General features: G+C 35.6%; 1 protein-coding gene and 1 non-coding gene across 2 annotated transcripts in view; one reads left to right on the plus strand and one right to left on the minus strand.

Moving 5' to 3' along the window:
* The window catches only part of ATP13A4 (ATPase 13A4), a 143,831-nt gene that overhangs the window by 40,527 nt on the left and 83,508 nt on the right, over positions 1 to 19,796 (plus strand). The window contains exons 2-5 of the mRNA XM_049776029.1: positions 937 to 1,110; positions 14,088 to 14,234; positions 19,001 to 19,071; positions 19,166 to 19,246. Of these exons, the coding sequence (XP_049631986.1) occupies positions 937 to 1,110; positions 14,088 to 14,234; positions 19,001 to 19,071; positions 19,166 to 19,246 (473 nt within the window). The remainder of the gene's footprint in view (positions 1 to 936; positions 1,111 to 14,087; positions 14,235 to 19,000; positions 19,072 to 19,165; positions 19,247 to 19,796) is intronic.
* On the minus strand, positions 17,773 to 17,879 carry LOC126013112 (U6 spliceosomal RNA). Its single transcript, XR_007497444.1, has one exon. It is a non-coding gene; the product is annotated as a U6 spliceosomal RNA (small nuclear RNA).

Here is a 19,796-nt window from a genome sequence, read left to right on the forward strand (position 1 = left end):
GATTATAAATTTGTTAGAGGTAAAAAGCCTTACCTTGTTTATATTTATATTTAAGGTACATGAAGGTGAGTAAGCATATGTAGGCTTAATCCAAACAATCTCTATAATTTTCCCACTTTAGTATAAATTTTTTTTGTTATTAAAAAAGAGAGGAGAATGATATGTATAACTCTGCCCAAACTCTCAAAGGCATACTCTTTCATCTGCTTTATCATTCATCAAATCCTTAGTCCAAACCCAAGGCTTGCTTCTAGCGCCTCCCACTAGTCCCAGTCATTGGGAATCATTGGTTTTGCCTATCTAGTTTTCCTGGGATCTGATTTGTCATATTTTTGGTAACTGTGGTTCAAGCCCAAGAATGAAGGCCAATAGAATTGGATGTAGATCATACACCAGAATTTCTAGGGACTTCCTAAATAAATCTGGGCAATCCTAGAACTGTCATTTTATTGTTATGCTATTGTTTTAGCTTATTCTTTTTTTTTCGGGCCACACCTGTTTGATGCTCAGGGGTTACTCCTGGCTAAGCACTCAGAAATTGCCCCTGGCTTGGGGGGACCATAAGGGATGCCGGGGGATCAAACCGCGGTCCTTCCTTGGCTAGCACTTGCAAGGCAGACACCTTACCTCTAGCACCACCTCGCCGGCCCCATGCTTATTCTTATTGCTTACAAAATGAGAGATGCTTGAGAGCCTTAAAAATGGAACATGACACCTAGCATAGTTATGTAACCAGGTGCCCACATTGTAGGCATCATAGAACCCAGTTAAATTATGATTTCTTATAGGTCTGATTCTACAAAGATTTCTTTTACTCCAGTGCCCTGACTATGTCCTTCCTTTACTCTACCTTAGTTTCATCATTCAAGTCACAGTATGCTCATTTGTTGTTTATGTGTTTAACTGATATTGAGGGTCATTTTGGTTTTGTTCTAGGAGATATTTGGCTACCAGACTCAAGGCTGCCGGAAAACCCTCTGCCTTGCTGGGTCCATCTTCTCCTTTGGGATTCTCCCCTTGATATTGTACTGGAGACCTTCTTGGCATGTGTGGGCCAATTGCATCCCATGTTCCTTACAAGAAGCAGACATTGTATTGCTGAGGACAACAGTAAGTGTACACTTAGTTTGGGACCTGGAAGCCCCTTTTTCCTAGATATTGTGTTGGGGAGTGACTGTGCTGGAGATGTGCCATCAAATAAGTGGTCGATGGAAGCTACAGCCTTCTATCACAGATTTGCAGTTTTTTATGAATGGGCAGGTAAGATGTGGTTTGAATAAAACCCATTTTCTGGTATTTTTTTAATGTTTTGTAAATACCAGAGCGGGAAGTAGCCAGGTTGATAACTGAAAAATAATAGGTAGTATGATTTAGATAGGGGTGCAATTTCCATTGAGTTTTCCTTCTGTGTTTTGACATAATCATGCCTGTTCCATTGCCTCCATCCAAGCGTTTCCTGAGAACAGAGTGGGAGAGATGAGAAGCATCTGAGTGGAGTCAAATCACTCTTCCTTACTGGGTTTGAACTTCTTGTCTTTGCAGTTATGCTAGGGACACAGCCATTTGTACTTACTTTGACAGCATAAATGCTATAATTGAAAAATGGAGCATATAAGTGTGGCACATGCATATGATAATGCATATATTTATGAGGTATTCTATATATTTTTTTTTAAAAAATGCAGCCCTCTTGTTAAAATTTTAAATCGTGGACCCCAATTTAAATATTATTATCTGGAAATTCTGGAGGTAATGGCTGGTAACCTGTTAATAGCTTTCCAGATGATTCTGATGTTGTTTGAAGTTTATAAACTGCTGGCCTGAGCATAATTCCAGAGGAACAGCACTATAACAGGAGTTAGACTATATGCACAAGTCATTTCATATAATGTGTAAATCATTTCAATATCACACTCACTCCCAAGGTACCCACTTCCCACCACTAAGATCCCAATGTTCCTTCTGCTTACTGCAATACTTCAATCCCTAAGCTAAATTTTATGGACCAACTCTAAGTTCTGTTGCATTTGTCTATTTGTTTCTCCCCCTTACTATGTGTCTTTAGACCCCACATATAATTATTATGTATATATTTCTTTCTTTCTAATTGAGTTCACTTAGCATGAAATCATTGAGTTCCATTATCCATGTCATAACAAATTGAATGGTTTTTATCTTATGGCTACATAGTATGCCATTCTGTATTTGTACCAAATCTTCTTGATTCATTCATCCATAATTGGACATTTGGGTTGTCTCCATATCTCATACTAATCATACTATCATACTAATCACTTCACATCAGTGTGCATATGTACTTTCAAATTATTATTTTTGTAATTTGAAGTAGATTCTCAGATGTGGTATAGATGAGTACTCTCTTAGGGGAAATGATTCAGATTTGTCAAAGTGTCATGTTTAATTCTTTTTTTTGACACTTAGAACATCTTTTAGAAGTGTTTTGCTGGAGAAAGGGGAAAGAGATTTGTTTTTTTAACATAAACATTTAGAGAATGTCATACCACATATTTGAGGATTTTCATACATTTATTCTCTCTAAGTGAACTCAAGGACCTATGAGAATCTCATGATTTAGAATGAAAACAATTCATGAAAGTATTACTCAGTATTTTCATTTCTTGAGCTCTTAGTGCTCAATTTTTGCTGTAGCAGAAACATCCTCAGAATAAAAAATGTTTTTTTTTAGTTGTGTAGCACCAGGCTTTTTAGATCAGAGCACACCTGGTTGGACCTGGAATAAGAAACAGACAACAATAAGAGGAACTTAGTTTGGAAGTGGTAGGAAGGCAGGAAAATGAAAGAAATGGAGAGGGAAGCAGGAAAAAAAAGAAATGAAAAAGGAAAAAGAAAAACAAAAATATCTATTAATAATAAGAGAAATCTATTGTACATTTAAACAGTGGAATACTAGACAGCTGTTAGGAAAAATGAAGCCAGTAAATTTGCTTATAAATGGATGTATATGGAGAGTATTATGCTGAGCAAAATTAATCAGAGGGAGAGGGACAGACAGAATGATCACACTCATTTGTGGGACATAAAAAAAGATAATATGGTAATAATACCTAGAGGCAATATAGCTGAGGACCAGGGGGACTAGTTTATGGTAAGAAACTTGTAACACATAGTTAAGCAGTGCAGTTAGAGTAGAGAAATCACCACTAAGATAATGATAGTTGGAACTGATCACTCTGGACAAGGACTGGGTGTTGAATAGAGATAAAGTGACAGGCACAGTAAAAAAAAAATACAAAATACAGTGTATAAAAGGAAAAAAAAGAGGGATTAAAAAAAGAAGGGCAAAGGTTTGGATCTCTTACAAACTAGAGGGGCCCATGGGAGAGGACGGGGGGGACCAGAACCTACCTGCAACCCCTTCACTGGATGGACATCTCAGGTGGCACTTCTGTGACTGGCAGATGATCCATGTGAACCCCATCTTCAGTCCTCCTGGGAAAATAATTATTGTATCCTGGGAGGGTGTCCCTTGGAGACAGTGACTTGAATATGACATATTATTGGCTGATTATTTTTGTTACACAATTATTAATCAATGGTCAGTTTCTCTAGAAGAGCCAAAAGAAGGGACCATAGACCCCAACCCCACTCTCACTACCTCTGTGGGTGCCAGGACTCGTGTTTGTCCCTCTCATCCTTATTTATTGTCTCCAACTGGATGGTTTCCTGGTCACTGGTTTCCTTGCTTTATTGTTGTAAATTAAAAGAAAAACCCTCAAAAAGAGAGAGACAGAGACAGAGAGACAGAGCAAGATAGAGACAGAGACAGAGAGAGGGGGGAGTAAAATGCCTGTCTCAGAGGCAAGCAGGAAGCATAGGAAAGAAAATGGGGACATTGATGGTAGGAAATGTGGCTGAGAGAAGGGTGGTGTGCATTGTAAGAATAAAACGCAATAATAAACATTATAACCACAATGTTTAAATAAAAGGGAAAAAATAAAATAAATCTAACATATCAGCAAATAGGAAGATAGTGCATGTTGGAATAAAAAATATTCACCTTTGGTCCTTAGATGTACTATATATACCTGGATTTTTTGCATGATCTTTCAAGTCATTGATTGTCCATTTATGAATTAGGGTCTGTAAAGAGCTTGTTCTTGGTTTAGTATTGAACTGGGGTATCTGAAAATGAGTTATTGGGAGAAATCTTTATTTAAAATTTTTATTTTATTATCTTTTGGTTTTGGGATTAGAGCCGGCAATGCTCAGGGACTATTCCTAACTCTTTGCTCAGGAATGATTCATATGTGCTGCTGGGATTTGAATCAGAATCATAGCTACTGAAGATAAATGCAAAGCAAGTGCCTCATCTCCTGTGTAATCTCTCTCATAGTAGCAAATTTTAAAATGCAGGTGGGCCAGAGACATGACTCAACTGACTGAATACATGTTCCCCTAGCAAGCACTGTTGGATGGGGCCCCCAAATCAAAATCAATAAGTAAAATGCATTTGCATTTGTAAAGAATGACCGTTGATGGATGGAATGATTGCTTGTTTGTTTGCACAGCGTGTGTGTGTGTGTGTGTGTGTGTGTGTGTGTGTGTGTGTTTTCAGACAACTCCAGGAGTTGGTTATACAAATGAACTCTTTATAACCTAGCTCTACCTATGTAATATCTCCTATTAATTAATCTGTGTTCTCCGCTCACTGGTCAGGAAATTTAACATTTGCTTCCTAGCCTGGAGATAAAGGAAGATGTGGTCCTCTCACTTTTACTCTGGGCATCTCTCCAAGTTGCCTATGGTCAGCTTTACTATCGATCCTTCAGATAAAACTTCAAAAATGCATGGTGCCTCAAGGCTCTGCATTTTCTCCTCCTTTCTTATAAAGTCTGTTAATACCATCACCATTTTTCACTGCTCTCTGAAACTAATCAGAGCAATCTAACCTAAGTTCAGTCTTGATTTTTTTAAAATCTTGATTTCAACTTTAATTTTTAATTGCCTGCTCTTGTGTGTCATTTTAAATGGATTTCCTATCCCAGAGACTCTCCAAATAAATGAGATTCTAAATTAGTCTTTATGTAATTAGACAAGAACTCAATTATTTCAAACATTCTTACTATCTAAGCCTTAGATAGGAATAAGCACCAATAATTTAAGAGCACGCTGCCTTTTTTTCTCCATTGCATTAAAGTAACTCCTTAAACAAGATTTTATTTGAATTATATTATAATAGGCTAAAACGATTTGCCATGAAAAAAGATTGCAAGACTCCTACTTGAAAATGTGTTGTTTATCTGTTTTTCATGTTATTAGAAGATCAGTACTTGGTACTTATCATCAGTCTCACACTGGTAAGATTATAGATCATTATCACAGACACTGATTAGTCATTTCTCTAACATTAAAAAAAGCCATGATATATGACTCAAAATTTTAACATCTAGTTTAGTTTTTAATTTCTCTTCCCTTAGAAGCACTCCTTAGACAGGTCTTTCTAAAATAGAAGAACAGAAGGCCAGAGAGATAACACAGAGGAAGGGCATTTGCCTTGTAAGTGGTCAACCCAGGACTGACAGTGGTTCGGATCCCGGCATCCCACATGGTCCCCCCAGCCTGCCAGGAGTGATTTCTGAGCACAGAGCCAGGAGTAACTCTGAGCATAGTCAGGTGTGACCCACCCCCCTTCCACAAATAAATAAAATTAAAATAAAAGAGCAGTTACATTTTTATTTTATTTTTTGTAAAGTTTATTTTTATCCTATTAATTTTTGAGTCACACTCAGCAATACTTAGGGTGACTTCTGGCTCTGCCTTCAAGGATCATGCCTGATGGGGCTTAGGGCCATAGTAGATGCTGGGGATCGAACCCAGCTTGGCTGTACTCTGGCCCCTTTCCTCTCATAATTTTTTAAAGTGACATTTTATTTCTTATTCATCTACTCTTGAATTTTAAACAATATCTGTAGCAATGTCACGCTTTTATGCAAATAAGATGATTTACATTCATTGGCATTTTAAATTTAGATGCTCAAGATAATTTCCTCAATTTTCATCTTTATTACCATTGCCAATGCATTTATATCCCACCACTGGTTTGCATGTCACATTGTCAAAATCTCATGATGTGCATATGGAGGAGAACTTTTTGATGATTGGCCTCATCATCATAGGACATTAGACATTTTGTTTCAAAGGCAGAGGTAAAGACTAATTGCAAAGGGGCAGAACGAAAGTTCTGTGGAAATTTAAATGTGTTTGATTTTAAGTACCAATTACAGAGGCTGAAAATGACTAATCTGTACATTTAAAATGTTTCATTTTAATCTAGGAATATTATATTGCAATACCTTTCCCATTTTTAAAAAGTCTATGAAATCATTGTGATTTACAAAGTTATTGATAGTTGAGTTTCAGACAACAATGTTCCAGCATCGATCCCACCATCAGTTCATTTCCCTCCAACAATGTTCCGAGGTTCTTTCTCATAAACATTGTTCCTCTTCCCCACTCCCGCCATTTTTTTAGAAATTTAAAATTATTCTCACATTAAACTGCATTTTCAAATATTCCTATATACTTTTGGTTCTCATTGTTTCAGTGTTGTTTACATTGTGGTTTGGATATTTAACTGTATTATTCCTTAACACCATGCAATATATTTACCTTTAACACATCCTTGAGGAAAAAAGTCAGTAAATATGTTCCTTATCTCAAAGAATGGAAAATATGGGTGCCCTGGCAATGGCCAGGTAAAGAAAGACTATGGACAGAGAATTTGAACTTGAGTTTTCTAATTCCCCAAGTCCAGAGTTCTTCCCTTTGAGGTCACATTTCTCTTTATGAGATTTGTGAAGACAGTGGTCCTGATCACTTTCTTACATACAACATTGTTATAGTCATGGAAGGTGTTTCCCATTTCTTTAGTTCAATGACATAAATTGAATTGAGTATGTAATAAATGGGTTCACATCTTCCAGTACTTCATTACAAAAACATAGTTAAAAAAAATAAGAGAGGACAATCTTATGTAATTTTTAGAGGGCTGGTTATGGGAAGATTTGGGTTAATACCTGTTGATGTTCAAACGTGCGATTTCTGAGCTTCAACCAGGGTTGGAGGCATGCAAAGAAAACGCCTTACCTGCCATATCAGCAGTTGGGCCCCAGTTTTGAGTTTTTTTTTTTTAAAGCTATTCACACTCTCTTAAATTCTGTTTCCCCACCTCCATTTACTTTATTTTTTCCCATACAACCATTAAAAATGTATGAAATTCTGAGGGTTAGACCCTGAGAAATGATTCTATGTTACCATATAATGACAGTTTTGATGTCATTATCTTTATAATAAATACTTTTCAGGGGTTGGAGTGGTAGCACAGCAGTAGGGCATTTGCCTTCCATGTGTCTGACCTAGGACCAACACCCGTGTTCAATTTCTGGCATCCTATATGGTCTCCCTAGTTTGCCAGGAGTGACCCCTGAGCACAGCCTATGTGACCCCCCCCCAAAAAAAATAACCCCAACAAACCAACCAATCAACCAACCAACCAAAAAAAAAAAACAAAACCAAATATTTTTCGATCCTTTACACTCATGGACTGATACCTATTTGCATAATGGTTCATAAACCAGCAGTTATAACTATTGAGGTAAAAGGGTGGATTTCCTTTCCTTTCTTCTCCTCTCCTTTCCTCCCCTTCCCTCCAACCCATTTTGCCCTACTCTTCTCTCCTCTGTTCCTCTTTCTTTCTCTTCCCTCCTCTCCCATCCCTTCCTTTCTATACCTGTAGACCAGCAACTGAAGGCAGCTACTTTATAACACTGGGATATTTAGGTTATAATTTACAAGCTTGAAAAATGTTTGCTTGTATTTGTTTCATTTGGATTTTACTGGTAAAAATGACTTTCTAATTTATTGCACAAATGGAGAATTTGAAAGAAAATGCCAGGGTTTCATGACTTTTAGCAGAGACATCAAAATTTCTACCAAGAGTTGAAATTCAGGCCATGCTACTTGCTGCACTGATTTACAGAGACAGTACTGTCAGTGTTGTCCCAGTAAAAAGTGTGAAGCCTGTCTGAATTGGTCCTCACTAAGCCTTAGATGTCCTTCAAGAACACTACAGACTAGGTGTCTTAAATAGCAGACATTTATTCCTCCTGTTTTGGGTACTGGAAGGTTGAGATTAGGTACCACAACGGTTGAATTCCTGATTACATATTTCTTCATGGCTTACTGATAGCCCTTTCTATCTGTGTTCTCAGGTGGTAAAGAACACACTGGTGTCTTTTTCCCTCTGTATGAGGGCACCAGTTTTATTGAATTAGAACTTCACTCTACATCTTTATTTAGCCTTAATGCTCTCTTTAAAGGCAGTTGGATGGACTCACAAGTGTTTGCCTGGTAGAGCTCAGCTATTTAGCGTCCCCTACATGAAAGTCTGGCTTGGAGGGAGAATTGCTTGTTCTTCCTCACCTCAGGTGAGATCACAGAGATGGTCTGGACTACAAATTCTCTTTTGTCTTACTCAAAGGGTCAGAGGACTGGCTATCTTATCCAAAAGAATTTGTAGGTAGGCTGGGTGATATTTGGCCTTGAGGACCCATAGGTTAGGAAAGTTGTTTAACTGGCTCTGAGGAATTTATAGGTTAGACACAGATTCAGTGAAGGGGTCAAGTCTATTTGTCATTTGATCTCACATGGACCTTACATAATTTTAATGATGGGAGATGTTCAAAGGATTGTTGCATATGTGGGAGCTCCTGACACTCTGTGGTTACCCCAGCTCTGCAGGATGTAATCCCAAACTTAAAAATAAATAAAATACCAATGTAACCTTTTTATTTATTATTATTTTCTTCCCTCACACCATACCTCCATATACCATAAACAATGTGTTAATTTGTTTGTTTCTCTAGCCTCAGAAAATGACTGTAAAGGAAAATGGAAAAAAAAAGTCTATAAAACCACATCTGGAGTTGTTTAGGATTTCATCTTTTTTTTTTCTTACAAACATAAAAATAGTTTCTTTGTCTTACTTATATGTTTTGGCTTCTTTTTTTGGTTGACCTATCTCAAGACTACCAAGAGAATTATTTACAAATATCTCCAATATTTAAAACTTTTTCTTGGGTCCAGAGAGGTAGTACAGCAGGTTGCTTTGCCAGGAGTTATTACTGAGCTCAGCTGGATATTGTTCCAAAACCAAAAAAGAAATACATACATACATACAAAAAACTAACAGCAAAATATTTAGTATCTATATTATAATTAAATCAGAGTCTAGCAAATATCAATATTTTCCAACTAATTAGCATATCAAAACATAAGACAAAGGTATAAAGATTAACGGTGGGTTTTTCCAAGAGCAGGAAAGGGAAATAAAAGAAACAGATACTGAACTATAGAAAGAATATCTTGCTAAATTGTGGTAATAAGGTGAGATGTAAATTTTTTGCATGGTCACTGGGAAATATAATCTATTATTACTTTATTAATAATTACCTGAATCACCTAGAGGTCAGCTTTTCAGCATTGCAATGCATTCATTTCCAAGTGAAAAAGCAGATTTCTTAATGCTTTTTTTTGAATTTTGCAGTAGCTTACTTTTTCTTCTTAAGGCAAACTCAGAAACACATTTTGTGATGTGAACTTCTACACAGATGGATAAAGTCACAACATTGACTTGAACTTGAAGTGACCATTTCAGAGCTTTTAAATTCTGAAAGTTGAGGTGCTTATAGTAAAAGGTTGTAAGAAGTTAAGCAAGAGCATTCAGTTCATTCAAAATATAAAGGTTAGCATGGCATTTCCAGGTTCAGAAAGTGCAAGGCCAAATGAAATAAAAATGCTTGAGTTTTCTCTTCTACTTTCTGTCTAGGTTATGCACAGGACCTCTGTGTATATTTCTTTGAAAAGCACTCTTGAATTCTTTTCAACCCTGCATTTTTAGATTGAGGATTGGCTTGGTTCATTTTCTTGCTAGAGAGCTGTAAAAGACTACTCAATGATACTTGAGGTGTTAAAAGTTTCAATTTCCCAGGTATACAGTTTAGATTATTTGCATTACAAAAACAATTATTTAAAGCAGTGGCTCCTCTGGAGCATTTAAGTATCTTAAAGTATTTTAAAGATCATTAACTGGCTGAAAGAGCTGAGAAACAGATTGAAGTACAAATCGCCATTTCCAGGTAAAAATGCTTTTGTAAAACATTTTCAAAAGGAAAAATAAATAGAAAGACTTAGAGATTTTTGAGTTTCCTGAAAGGGAAATTAAGTTCCATTTCCACAAAGGTTCAGGAACATCCTGTGGTGAAAAATGAGGCACAGGCCAGACTCCAAATAGCATTTGTCACACCTGCTATGGGCCAGACCTTTGATCGGTCACATTTTGTATTATTGTGTTTAATATTTCAAAAATCCACCAATGTAGAATTATCACCCCTGATTGCCAGAAAGATAAAATTATGCTTTCAAGTCTTCATGGTTTTAAAGACCATTTGGAGATGAGAATTGAGTTCAAAAAGGGCCCTGTGATTGTTCCATGTTGGACAATACTAAACTGAAAACAGAAATTTTTTTTTAGGTCGATCAATTCACAGTGACTATCTTCCAACGATTTCTTGGATTCATATGTATCTAAGTGTTACAGCACATGCATTGTATTTATGAAACTTTGGTTAGATTCCTCACTAGAAACTAGATAGCTCTTTAGATAGTAGGTAAATGGTTTTATAATTTTATTTATGAGTAAAGACTTCATTACTATTTTATTCTAAGAAAACTTGTCAGCTTAGCTTTGTTTTAGCCTTATTTTGCTCCCAGAATTCTACTTTGCATTATAAAGAATTATGAGTGATACCATAGGTCGGGTCATGCAGAGGCAGAAAATTAACAAATATTTCAACACCTTTGATATAATAATGCAATAGGCTACATAAAATTGAAGGAAACAGCTGAATTTCAGTCATGAATACTCAGGAATGCAGTTGCTGCAAATACTTTGAGTGTTTGGGTGTTCCATAGCTACACTTTCTTTCTCTGTTTTGGCTTTGTCATCTAGAAGTCTGTTTGTTGTCACTCAGAGCCAAGGGTGTCAGTTTGATTTTAGGAATGAGATTCTAAAAATGAAGATATTGTGAGACTACAGATATCATGGAAAAACTTGTTGAAACAAAGTTGGGATAACGAGTTGAAACAATTAAACTACTTAAAACAAAGGTTCCTGGCCTCATTTCATTCTTTTTAGCCATTTTAGACAAAACCGTACATAGGTAAAGATGACAATACTTGGGGTTAGGAGAATTGTGAAAATAAAACAGATAATGTATACTTTAAAAGAATAAGTTGCCAAATAATCATAAGAAAATTAAGCCATCTCCAAATTACCCTGACTAGGTGACCAGAAATGTCTAGCCTTAACACTATGAGCAGATATGTGTCTATCTGCACATGACAGTAGCTTACCCAGGTTCTTTTGAAGCTTTGTATTTTGGTTACCCTCATTTAAAAAATAGTTCATCAAATCATATTTTAGACAAAAGTTAAAGCAGAGTATAACTGTGTGGGTTGCAGAAGAGGAAGCTGAAAGTAAGCTCTCTGCCTAGTTATTCTCTATTGTATCTTAGTGACCTTAGAAAATAGGGAGAATAGGGGCTGGAGAGATAGCATGGAGGTAAGGTGTTTGCCTTGCATGTGGAAGGACGGTGGTTTGAATCCCAGCATCCCATATGGTCCCCCATGCTTGCCAGGAGTGATTTCTGAGTGTAGAGCCAGGAGTAACCTCTGAGTGCTGCTGGGTGTGACCCAAAAACCAAAAAAAAAAAAAAAAAAGAAAAAAAGAAAAAAAATAGGGAGAATAATGAGCAAAATAACAACTTCATAAGATTCTTGAGCAACAAATGAGATAATACAAATGCATTATTCTGTGCCTAGAATATAGTGTTAAATACTAATATTCTTACTTATTTGTTATTTAAAATTTTGAATTTGGGTCTTTGGGTCACACCTGACAGTGTCCAAGAATTACACCTGACAGGCTCGAGAGAAGACATAGGTTACTGGGAATTGAACCAGATCAACTACATACGAGGCAAACACTCTATCTACTATTTATCTCCAGCCCCTTTATTAGATTTTTTTCCCTTGGGGGGAAAAGATGTGGGAGGTCCACACCAAGCAGACCTATGAAGCTATTCCTGGAAAGATGCTTTGTGGACCTCGTGGTATCAGGAATTTAATTCAGAACTTCATAAACAAAGCATGTGCTCTAGCTCTTTGAGTTTTTATTATTAAAATATTTTGAGTTTTATTATTAGTTATTTAGTTAGAAACTCAAATTTCTTCTAAGAAAAGCTCCTTTAATTTGTCCAATGCAAAGTTATATAATACTGTACAATGTAAAGTGTGCTCTAGTGAGTGGAATACTTACTCTACCAGAGCATACTTGCTCAATGCTCAGTGACTCAGTTCAATGTTAAATTAGTTTAGTAGCTCAGTTCAATGCTAAAGTGGGAATTTAACCTCTCAGTTCATTTTAGGATCTGAAAGAAACATTATGCAAATTAAGTTTGATCTTTTCTTAAATAAGAGTAATAGCCAATTTTGCTTGTTTTTAAAATTAACTTTCAAATTTCTACTGTCTTTCCCTTCCCTACCCACTTCTTTGTTTTGCTTCCCTCCCTTTCATCTCTCTGTATTTTTCTCTGTTTCTGTCTTTCTCGATCTCTCTCTTAGAATCAGTACTAGTCCTGGCTGAAGCAAGAGCTATTCATCAGACTCGTTTCCTATCCACAGTCCAAGAGGAGTGATAAGTTGGACAGGCAAAGGGCAATGCTATGAGGTAGAATGTGGTAAGAATTTCAAGCACTCTGATGATTGAGAGACATATAACCAGAAATTATCAGAAAGGTTCCTACAGTATAAACTTTGAGTTAAAACCTGAAAGGGTTAGCATCTAGTTTAAAGAAGACAAGTATTTGTATTTCAGGTGAACAAAACTACAGAAACAAAGTCGAGATGGTCTTCTTTTGAGAAGAATCAAGATAATAGCCATAATAGTGGTTATTGTATCCCCTTAGCCTTTGGTAATGCCAGATACTTTTCTAGGCATCACTGGTTTTGGCAGTGACAGTTTCCAGAACACCCAGTTTACATTTCTCTCAGTATCAAATTGTTCCCAGCTTGACTCCCCTCCTCATCCTTCCCAACCCCTGAAGTTTACCATGCAGCCAAAAATATTTTATATGAAACATTTACCAGTCAAGTGAATAACTATTGCTGTTATGGAGACCATGTGGCATGTTCTATTCATGTGGCAAGAATAACCATGTGGTTTTTCAATTTAGTGCTCTTTGAGCTTTATTAAAAAGTCATTAGAATTAGAAGGAATTAAATACGGGTCATGCAAGAAGATAGCTTCTTCTTACCTGAGTTAACATCTTGACAATTACTTTCAGGAGCATTTGGTCAATGAATTCAACCTTTTCTTCATCCATCCATCACACTCACTAACTGTTTATATTCATTTTATTCTAAGTGTCAAAATATGGTCCTTACCTTTAAGATAGTCTAGAAGAGCTAAGAGAATATAAGGCAGACAATGGTTAGAAGCACACGAGGGACCATTACATTAGTCTGGAACTGGCAAAGATATATTTTCCCCTTAAGCAAAGGTTTCATGTTCTTGCTGAAAATGTTCAAAAGACTATTCTAGAAAGAGAAGGAGCTTTAAATTAAGCCTGAAAAATGGATGGTTTAATCAACTCAACTCAAAGATCCAGAGAAACCCTTTGTAATATTTTTCTGTGGAGTTTTACATATGGTGCTAGTCCATCTGAGTTTGGGGTTGGTCATAATAAGGAAAGATAAAGCTTTGTTATATGTGCTTGTGTTTTATATTTCCACCAGAATCTCCATTAAGGTGCTCAGTTGGCACTCCTTCAAGATTCTGTACAAACATTCAGAGACCAATCATTCTGTCTAGAATGCTGATTAGTGCCAAGAATTTAAAGAATTATATTAAAGTAATGTTTTCAGATGAATTTTAGCCTGATGACTTTCTCTTAACGTCATGGGGTGTTTGGTGTCTGTTTCCTCAGGACGAATTCCAAACTTACTCCTGGAAAAAGGTAATGTGGATCTACCTGTCATCATTGCACAGCACATTTGGTCTCACTCCCGACCACCCTCTCATTACAGATGAGGAGTTTATCATAAATAGAGCCATTAAAAAACCTGACCTCAAGGTAAGTAAATTCATTCTTATGGAGATGTTAGACAAATTTCACTTTTCCTCCCAAAGATGGAGTTCAATTCAGGTCTTTCTTGGTGTCAATCATCAGCAGAGGAAATGAAATCTTATAATGAACAAGGATTCAAGTTGGATCAGTTACTAAGAGTGTTTTGGGCTTCAGCTTTCTTGTTTAATTAAATGATGATGATAATAATGGTCATTAATTGATGAAATTTAGAATGTAGTCTAACATTGTAGAAAGTTCTAATATAGTGCTGGTGAATGCTCAGTAAATATTAGCTCTCAGTAGCATTATTTCTGTATTAAAATTTTTATACATTTTTAATGTAAGAGTAAGCATCAAGGACCCTTGGAGTTTTTAATGTCTCTAAAAAAGAAGTTATTGTGAATTGTGAAAGATATTTCAAGTATATTTCAAGTATATTTTTATTGTTTCCTCACCATTTTAACTTAGTACATATCGAATTATGACAAGTTAATATTTTTTTAAACATTCTGTAAGGCAGTTTGTTTTTTCTTAAATTTATATATTGGTGGTTATTTAAATGAGCTTAAGGTCAATTTATTTTTAAATAATAAAATTGAATTGATTTGGAGCTAGAGTGATAGTACAGTGGGTAGGGCATTTGTCTTGCACGCAGCCGACCCAGGCTCAATCCCCAGCATCCCATGGCCAGGAGTAATTCCTGACTTCAGAGCCAGGAGTAACCCCTGAGTACCATAGATTGTGGCCCAAAAGCCAAAAAAAAAAAAAAAAAAAAAAAAAAAAAAAAGATAAATTTCTCTACTATTGTCACTTAGTTATGCCTTAACTGACAAAATAAAACTGAAAGACCTCAATCATTTAAACAGTTACGCATCTTAAGAAGTAAGCAAACCTTATAGTATCCAATGGGTAGGGTGCCTTGCATGCAGCTGACATATGTGTGATACCCTGTATTCCCTTTGGTTCCCTGAGCACTGCCAGGAGTAATTTTTGAACACAGAGGCAGAAGTTATCCCTGAGAATCACCAGGTATGGTCCCAAAACGAGATAAACAAAACGTAGGATGGATTCTGACATTAGGGTAGTAAACGTGGCTTCAGAGCACTATTGATCTTCAACATTTTTAATTATATCAAAACAATTAAGCAAATAGGCAACTAAAGAAACACTCAAATAAACAGAATGTGTAAGGGACAGAGGTCTTGAAATGGAAAACTCTGGCAATCAGGTTGACAGGCAGATTGGTTAATTACCTGCTTCTCTGACCTTTGAGTTTTTCATTTTAAAATAAGAATATTTACCCTCTGTTTATTTCTCAGGGCTACTGGAAAACTTAAATTGAAATACTGATAATATGATTTTGGACTTTAATTGACCCTGAATTACCCAATAATTAAGGAACATTGGCCTGCCCACAAATCTGTTACTTAGACCTTCAACTCAGGAGGGTTGTGGGGAAGTCAATGGCCCCCAAAGAGTTCCCTCAATAACATGTGGATTCCACGTTTTCAACTAAGGATTCAGCTATTCAGCTCCTGTGACTGGTTGAGTCCATGAATGGGTAATCCTGGGAATGAAAAAATCTCATATATGAGGATTTGCATAGTTCTGGTTCATGTTGTACAAAAATCAACATAATATTCATATATAGGACCTACACTTCCTTAAAAATTGGAGTCATCACAGGCTCAGCCATGAGAGTATGATGGCATTAACAATAAAATAACTATTCAGGGCCATTTAGGGAAATTTGGAGACTATAGCAAAGAACACAGCCAAGCATGCAAGTATAGACTCTAAGGACTGTCATAGAATTACATGCAAAACTGAATCTCAGTGCTTCACCAGTTAAACAGAACTTTCTTAAAAATGTCTCAACAAGAAACAAAGTGCAAAAAAATCTGGTTAAAGAAAGTTTTTTTAAAATTCTGAACAGAAAGATGAAGTTTAACCTACAATAGAGCTTTGATTTCTATATTATTTCTTCCTGGTGTAAAAGTTTCCAGAAAAAGGTGATGAACTCCACTTATCCCAAATAATATACTTTACTGTCTTACAAGTGTCAAATGTTTCTTTGGTGACACGTAGTGAAGAAAAAACATAGATACTTCCTGCTCAGGGAGTTTCAAAGATGCCTTCAGAGATCTGGAATGAAGTCAGTCTTCTCTCTTTGTGAGAAATGATTTCAAAATTTATTGAGATAATAGAACTTTCAATATTCTGTTTAAACCAAATTTTAATAGTAATTACTTCATTTCTAATTACAATGCCTTTTCAACTGGTATGTTTTTCTTAGTTTATGGTTTCAATCTCTTGGTAAAGGCTCTCTTATTCTCAAATTATACCATGATTTTTCCTTTAACATTGTTCTAACATGAATATCATGTTTGGTTTTGGACCACACCCAGCTGGGTTCAGGGATTCCCCTTGGCTCTGTGTTCAGGAACCACTCCTGGTTAGGGCCTGGGGAACAAAATAGGGTTCTGGGATTAAATCTACATCAGTTCTGTGCAAGGGTATTACCCTACTTGATGGGTTAGCTCTACACCCCTTAATATGGCAAATGATGAAACTAATAACCTTGGCAATCCTCAGTTGTTTCCATTTGAATCCCAGAAGTATGGAATTTTCAGAGTTAATTGAATTTTGTAAGAAACTCAACTTTGAGAACTGGAGCAATAGTTTCATGAATATGATGCTGAAATTTTCTAAGTATTCAATAAGTCTGATTACAGTCCTACTATTTGAAAAACTACTGGGAATACTAGATAGGAAAAAATTTTTTTTAATTTATTTTTGACTTTGAACCACCCCTGGCTGTGCTCTGGGATCAGTCCTGGTGGGATTCATGGAGCCATACGGAGTGACAGAGATAGAGTTTAGGTTAGCAGGGTGCAAGGCAAATGCCCTATGAGTTGCTCCAGAAACATAAAAAAATACGAGACCAGAAACTTGAAGTTCCTTGATGAGCATGGTGGTGATTGTATTCCATGTTGGTGTCATGTAAAGATTCTTTCCCTCTAATTTCCACTGGCAATTGACTCTAATCTTATATTAAAAATCAATAGAAAAATAATACTTAAATTTTAAGTTATTTTCCCAACAACTTAATTAAAATAATTCATTTATATAAATTAAATACATATCAATTATTAGTTTAGTTGGTCCATATATGGGATGTGTGTGTTCATTTATTTAAACAGAAAAAAGGTTTATTTGAGGTAAAACAGGTTTTAGTTCATAGGGGATTAAGTTTTATTTGTAGTTAGCATGTGATTGTACAGAGCAGTCATTCACTTATTTACAAAATAGCATTGTGTACTTTCTATGAGGTAATGATGTAATCTTCACAATTTGAGATTCTAGCTAACGGTTTTATGGATTATACTATTCAAAGTAAAGAACATATTAAAGGAGCTATATTAAAACGTGGAAATAATCTTGCTTTAACTTACTTATGAGGCATTGAAGAGGTCAAGATAAATTTGGCTGAATTTTTAAAGAACATGATCAGAATTACTATAAATGGCAGTCCTTTTTTTTTTTAAAGTATGGAATCTTCACAAATTTGTGTGTCATCCATTTGCAGGGGCCATGCTAATCTTCTCTGTATCGTTCCAATTTTAGCATTTGTGCTGCTGAAGCAAGCACTAAATGACAGTCTTAACTGATATTTCTCAACTTCGGTTGCTCATCAGACAAAATCAAGGGTTCTAAAAAATATTTATACCTAGGCTACACTCTAATCAAATGAAATCAGTGACTCACTGGATTGGGGCCCAGGAATCAGCACTTTTAAAACTGACCCATTTTTTTTCAATGAGAAAATTGACATTACAGGCAATGCTCCACAACAATATTAGAGTCATACTATTTCACTTGGTGGATAGTTGATCAGTTAATAGAAATTCATATACAATTTTATTTAAAGAAATATGAAAGAAGGCCTAATTTCATTTCCTTTCCATTTCTATCAACTTTACTTCCTGGTACAAATTTTCTGTAAAAATTGTTGACTCTTTTCTAGTACCTACTGCCAGCGTAGTCTTCTATTGAAGAGAGGATTGTCTCTTCTATAAGGCTGCTCCAAATGTCCATTTTCTACTCAGTACAATTCTACAAAATTCATCGAGGCACAAAGAACTGCAGTGAGGGAAAATGTGCTGTCTCCTGCCTTCTCTACTTTTCTCTAGTATTGCAGTATTATGTGTTTTGCATTATTGTATTTATATATCTAACATGTTAAAATACATGGCATGGCATTGATATTTTTCTTTCTGGAATACATTTTATTTTATTTTTAAATTAACTGCAAAACTCAAGATTTATTAATTTGTTTATATCCAAAGAACTATGATACAATTTTTTTTGTGTGTTTTTGTTTTTTGTTTTTGGGCCACACCTGGTGATACTCATGGGTTACTCCTGGCTATGCACTCAGAAATCACTCCTGGTTTAGAGAACCATATGGAACTCTGGGAGACCAAATCGGGATTTGTCCTGGGTCAGCCACATGCAAGGCAAATGCCCTACCACTGTGCTAATGCTCTGGCCCCCATTATACAATTTAATAATAACTTCTTTATTTATGTAAAAGAAAGAATAGGGCAAGTCAGAAATAAAATCTTAAGTAAGTATAAAATAACTTTATTTTTGCTTCTTCAATACATGCCTCTTCAGCCATAAAAGCTCTATATTTACCAATTCTCAAATTTAAAATTTAAAATGTAAATTAAAAATAACAGGTTTTCCAAATACCTTTTATTTTTTAGGTGAGATATATAAAAGTGCAAAAAATAAGATATGTTTGGAACAACTTAGAAGGACAGTTCCAAAAAGTTGGGTAGGTGATTTTGCAATTATAACCAAAGAAGACAAATAGTATCTTAATTCTTATTATGCTAAACATGTTTTTCTCATTATTATTATTATTTTAGTTCTTTGGAAGACTGGCTTAGTTCTGGCAAGATACATCTCAAGTTTGGATCAGGTCTAACAAGAGAAGAACAAGAGATTAGGTACCATGCATGTTATTACATTTATAAACTCAAAAGGAGTGTTACCATATTAATGTTAGAATGAGAGTAAAAAGTACTTCTTAACAAATCAGTATCAGAACACATTGTAATGTTTTATTTAGTGTTATTCAATTATATGTTCTGACATACCTTTTATTACTTTTCCACTCTAACTTTCTGGGAAAGGTGAAATAGATTTACTCATTATCCCAGTAAAACAAATCTTAGATCTGAGGGGTTTACTAATATGATCAAGGCCACATGGAAAGTGATAGAATAAAAACTGAGTTTCACACTTCTTTTATTTTTTAATATCTTTATTGCAGACTTTGTGTTCACTTTACTCATCACAGTACTCTTTTTAAAGTTTTATCTATTTATTTTTAATTAAATCACCATGAGATGCAGAGTTAAAATTTTGTGATAGTTGAGTTTTGTTTATACAATGCTTATCCGGCCATCAGTTTCCCCAGTTACTTCTCGACCCCTCACCTCAAACCCTAGCCTGCCTCTATGGCAGATTCTCTCTCTCTCTCTCTCTCTCTCTCTC

This window comes from Suncus etruscus, chromosome 6 (genome assembly GCF_024139225.1).
Source record: "Suncus etruscus isolate mSunEtr1 chromosome 6, mSunEtr1.pri.cur, whole genome shotgun sequence".
NCBI lineage: Eukaryota > Metazoa > Chordata > Mammalia > Eulipotyphla > Soricidae > Suncus > Suncus etruscus.